Here is a 5,153-nt window from a genome sequence, read left to right as displayed (position 1 = left end):
TAAGTAGAAAAACATAAAATTGTATATATTTGGCATCAGAATAAATAAACCGACCGATAAAACAAAATGAGCTTTTTTTAATGCAAATTTGATAAATCTGGCGCCTCTTGAAAACTCCTGGTCAGTATTGTTTTATGTGTTTTTACATTTTTATATTCTGCTAATTTCATGTATTGCGCAGAAATATTATTAATAATGATTCAAATACCAGTTCTACATGCGGAGAGACGAGCCACCCATACTGATCCTCTGTGCCCCTTGTTATATTTGGAGACATACAGAATCTCTTCACGAGAATTTGGAGATATTGACCAAAAATTACTAAGACTGGAATCTTTCAGAGATAGTTGGTGACTAGAATGTTCATTTTTATAGGGAAACTTTAGGGTCACATTTACATATAAAGAAACAGGATAATAATTGTTTATAGTGAAAAGAAGTTTATTAAGAGTAAAACAACAATCAAGTAAACAATGAACAACTATTTAAAACAGCCGAGAAGCTGGGAATGTCTCTTGTGGTCCCTGTATGGACCTTGGTGGGGCAGGTTCCCAGCGGGTGTGGAGCATCCTGTTCTGTCAAAAACTGTTCTGTTGAACTCCCGTCAGGAGGGCGATTTATTTCCAGGGTCTGTAAGGGATGGGTAGTTGAGGTAGAAGGGTAGAGGGGTTTTGGTAAGTGGGGATAGAATAAGATGTGGACGGAGAGTTAAAATTAGATGGTGATGGGTAGTTATACAGGGGTATGGATGGGAAATTTGGGTAAAGCACAAGAGGATGAACACTGGGGGGGGCAACCACATTAGGAGGAACATAGCTGGAATTAGACGCAGGAAGATTCCACAGAATCATTGGGAAAGATGATGTGGGGTCTAGAGATGAAGATGTGGATGATGGAGCAGAAGCTGCTATTTTGATGGAATCTTTCGCAATTGAAAAAGGGTGATGGTCATCTAAAGGCCTGTATGGCTGTCCATGGATAATGAATGGGGCCAGGTCCAGGTGGTAGATATCCTGCCTGCTGACCGCCGTATTCTGAAGCTTCATGGCCTCACGTGGAATCCGACTCACATCCACTGTCCAGAAGTTTCCTTTGGCCTGAGTCTGGTTTGGATCTTTTAGTACCTGAAATAAAGATGAAATAAATTCAGATAAAGGTTCATTTAAAATTCTAATTTCTACAATATAAACTCACTACTGTATATAGGCGTCATAGAGAAGAAATGGTTGTGTGATAATAACTTTGGTAGAAAACTCTGGGATAATTTAAGTTTGTTTATAGATTTCTTTAGGAGGAAAAATTTATCAGTAACATTAGAATTGCGAAATACATTTTTTATTACAATGTAACAAAGTGATACCTTCTAAAAACAAGTCATCTCCTTTTAAAAAGTGTAATAAAGGACACCTAACATTACGCAGGTGAGATTAGAAAAAGAAAATTGTTACTGAGGTTATAAATATTTAGTGAGATGACGAGAAGTCCGGCCTCATTAGAGGAGAGATACAGCGCTGTGTGATGGGGATTATGGAGGAGAACCTGGAATCTACTAAGGGAATTGGGGTAAATTACTTTTTACACCAGAACTGAAGTGTCCAGAAAGTGAGATCAGGTCTAAGAGACAATTGTAAAATGCTCCAATGTTATTAGATCTTGTATTAGACCCATCACATATCTGAGGCTGAAAATTGGACGAGAGTCATTACAAATGTAACTTACCCCGTGCACAAGGTTGATGATTTTTCCCAATTTCCACCATTTTTACCATCATATAAAATGATGCATCTTACAATACTAATAAATCTCCCCTTAGATATAAAAAAAACAGCAATGTCCATTAGAAGAGAATGTTGTAAATGACCTCACGGAGTCCTCACCTTTCTGAAGCAGTCATTAGAGGACAGGTTGTGTCTGACCGAGTCTTTCCACCCTTGGTATCGTCCCTTGAAGACGGGGAAGAAGTCGCTGATCTTCTCTAAAATCTGAAGGCAAAAAAGATAAACAAAAACATTCAATCTTGTAAATTAGTTAATAACAGTGATCCCCTGTGAATTCTCCTTTCCTAATAAATATACATTAAAAATTACAGTTTATACGGAGGGTAAAGAACCAGCAGGAAGTTTATAATTTGAACCTAGAAGTTTCTGGCTGTTATAACATGTGACAGTATATTCCCACCATGCGTCAAAGTCTTGTAATTAAATATTTGTTGTGATTTTTTTTCTGTGTATATGACTGAAGGAAAAATGGAGCAAAAGTAAAAATGTCTCCACTTCGCTAAAGTACAGGCTTCAAAGATTTGTTGTTCTCTCTAGGAATCCTAAGTAGATTCCCACTAACTTATTCCTTGATATCATCGTTCTCTTACCTGCGACAGCTTCAGCTTCTTGTCTGGGACACTTAGGATCACCAGCGCAATCATGGCCAGGTATGTGTATGGAGGTTTCGAATATCGCTGGTAATTCTTCTTCTTTCCCCCAGAAGTTTTCTCCTCCTGACTTGTTGTCTATGCTTGGTCACGCTGTGCACTTTCTCCTGGACCACAGTCCAAGTTGGAGTCCATCTCTAGCATCTTCTCCATGCTGAACACGTTGGGTGTTGGCATATCGATGGTTTCACAAGCTTGGAGGTTTGAGCTCATGTCGCACAGATGTCTTCAGATGCCAATATTAGATGTGATGTGACTATGGGCCAGGGAAGAGGCCTTTATAAGGGCTGGTGGTCACCCCTCATCCGGCTTTGTTATGTTAATACCCCCAAAACAACATGGAGCCCTTTGCTGGTAACACCTCAACTGTTATTGAAAGACCTTCATCCCTAAAGTCAATAGTACTATGAATACACAAAGTTTCAGTTCTTAGGTGAGATCCTTCAGTAAACATCCTTTGTCATGTATAGTGTGTATACCCTTAGTGTATACCATGTGGCCCCTTGTATGTTAATAAACCTCAGCCACATGGGTAATGCTGTGGACAAGATGGAAATAAACCGACCATTGGGACAACAGTTTGGGCCTTTTACTGAAGATCTTACATTTTGTGAGTTTGTATAAAGTCACTTACAGACCAAATGACCAATCATTTCTTCTAAAAATATATTTTAATTAATAATCCAAATATTAAATCATGAAATGTGAATAACAGTGTTCATTAGATAAGAAACAAAATAGAAAAAAGCAAACCATACCCATATGACCCATGATGGGAGGTAAGCACAAAACACTAAGACAGTCTGGAGCAGAAACTATATATTTATTAAAATCAATATAATATCAATGCAATGATAAAATCACAGAAAGCAACGGTGCCTCACAAAATGGGGGAATGCCTGACATGGCCATGCCCACCACATCACATCAGGTAAAACCCATGGTGTCTTTGCTATTATGGCCCTTCCATTTCCACTTCTAGCACTTTCTCTTAATTGGAACCAATATTGTCGGTTGCCATTTTGTACTTTACACGGTAGACACTTTCTTCATCCAGTCCGGTGTTTACTCTTCTAATAGCCGCATGTCTGCATCTCCTGCACTTTGTCTATATACTTAGTTCCTGGACTATACTTATTGAGGGATTATACTGGGTCGTTACGTACCGGTTCCGTGTGTGCCATTTTCCCGTTGGGCTATATTGTCAGTCCTTATCCCATTTTATGAGGCACCGTTGCTTTCTGTGATTTTATATTTGCACTTATTATACAGACTTTAATAAATATATCGTTTCTGCTCCATACTGTCTTAGTGTTTTGGGCTTACCTGGATATGGTTTGCTTTTTTTTTATTTTGTTAATGAATAATACAGTCACATATTATATTCCACATTGATGGTTATGGCTCTTCCCCTCCAGCACATTATTCATTTATTTGGATGAGTATAAATATAGATAAGGCTTGATAATTTATCCTTGGTCTGATCAGTTGAGTTTTCCTCCTGCTTCCATCTATAATATTAAGGTGGCATTAGATATTTAATGGTTTCCGCAGTCTTATTACGTTTTATTGTTTTTTTACGGTTCATATTTTTCATGTATCAATAAAGATATTTACTTACATAATAAGATATAAATATGGGAAGTGCGTTGGTGGTTTATGACGCCTTTTCCTATCTGCAGTGATTTATTACGTCTTCCTTTTCCTTGTATTTTATTTTGTAAGTTCCTCGTTCGCACATGAGCAGATCTCCGTATTATTTAGCGGTGCCACTTACTCATTTTTATACAGGGATGGAATAGACTCATTGTTCATGTGAATAGTTACCCCGAACCCTACAGAGGACTGATTTACAATGGGAAGTATCTGGGGGGAAGGTTTCTTGATGACACCAGTTACGGAAACCTGAATCCATGAGGTTCATTTATCGTTGGGTCTTGTGGTTCCCCATTAGCGAACAAGCAATTGCTAATTGCAGCATTTACATACAAAATTCAAAAACAACATATAAATGGACGTCCTCTCATTTATTGGTTAATATCAGTTTATAATAATGTTGATAGATGATTTTATAAGTTTTATTTTTTGAAAGATATGAATTTACAAGTAACCGTCATTTTTTAAGAAAACTTGTTTTTCCTTTTTCTCCCGTGATTTACTCGAGTAGATTTCTCTATTTTATTTTTACATTCTCACATCTGAGATGATCACAGATAAATGTGGAAATTCTCACTGGTCTTTTAATCTCTGCACTTTTGCATCAGTGATTGGGAAAATTTGTTTGATTCACTAAAGGTACCTTCACACATAACGATATTGTTAACGATATCGTTGCTATTTGTGACGTAGCAACGATATCGTTAATGAAATCGTTATGTGTGACAGCGACCAACGATCAGGCCCCTGCTGGGAGATCGTTGCTCGCTGAATAAAGTCCAGAACTTTATTTCGTCGCTGGCTCCCTGGAGACATCGCTGGATCGGCGTGTGTGACACCGATCCAGCGATGTCTTCACTGGTAACCAGGGTAAACATCGGGTAACTAAGCGCAGGGCCGCGCTTAGTAACCCGATGTTTACCCTGGTTACCATGCTAAAAGTAAAAAAAAACAAACACTAGATACTTACCTACCGCTGTCTGTCCTCCAGCGCTGTGCTCTGCACTCCTCCTGTACTGGCTGTGAGCCGGAAAGCAGAGCGGTGACGTCACCGCTCTGCTTTCCGGCT

At 38.6% G+C, this 5,153-nt stretch overlaps 1 protein-coding gene across 1 annotated transcript; it reads right to left on the bottom strand.

Annotated features, from left to right (window-relative positions):
* Positions 1 to 617: 617 nt before the first annotated feature.
* LOC138653383 (forkhead activin signal transducer 3-like) lies at positions 618 to 3,612 on the bottom strand. Its single transcript, XM_069743238.1, has 4 exons — positions 3,595 to 3,612; positions 2,369 to 2,506; positions 1,878 to 1,982; positions 618 to 1,124 (listed from the first exon to the last, which is right to left on the bottom strand). Exons 1-4 carry the CDS (start codon positions 3,610 to 3,612, stop codon positions 618 to 620), a joined length of 768 nt encoding a protein of 255 aa, XP_069599339.1.
* Between the last annotated feature and the right edge of the window lie 1,541 nt (positions 3,613 to 5,153).

This window comes from Ranitomeya imitator, unplaced genomic scaffold, assembly GCF_032444005.1.
Source record: "Ranitomeya imitator isolate aRanImi1 unplaced genomic scaffold, aRanImi1.pri SCAFFOLD_590, whole genome shotgun sequence".
Lineage (NCBI taxonomy): Eukaryota > Metazoa > Chordata > Amphibia > Anura > Dendrobatidae > Ranitomeya > Ranitomeya imitator.
Note: the sequence above shows the minus strand (reverse complement) of the source record. Positions and strands in the feature narration are given on the sequence as shown.

What these genes read in the sequence shown, in the direction of transcription:
- LOC138653383 (XM_069743238.1), bottom strand. An exon ending in AGAAGCTGAAGCTGTCGCAG is followed by an intron (nt 1,983 to 2,368) that starts GTAAGAGAACGA and finishes TTTTGCCTTCAG; the next exon opens with ATTTTAGAGAAGATCAGCGA. An exon ending in CTAATGACTGCTTCAGAAAG is followed by an intron (nt 1,125 to 1,877) that starts GTGAGGACTCCG and finishes TCTTTATTTCAG; the next exon opens with GTACTAAAAGATCCAAACCA.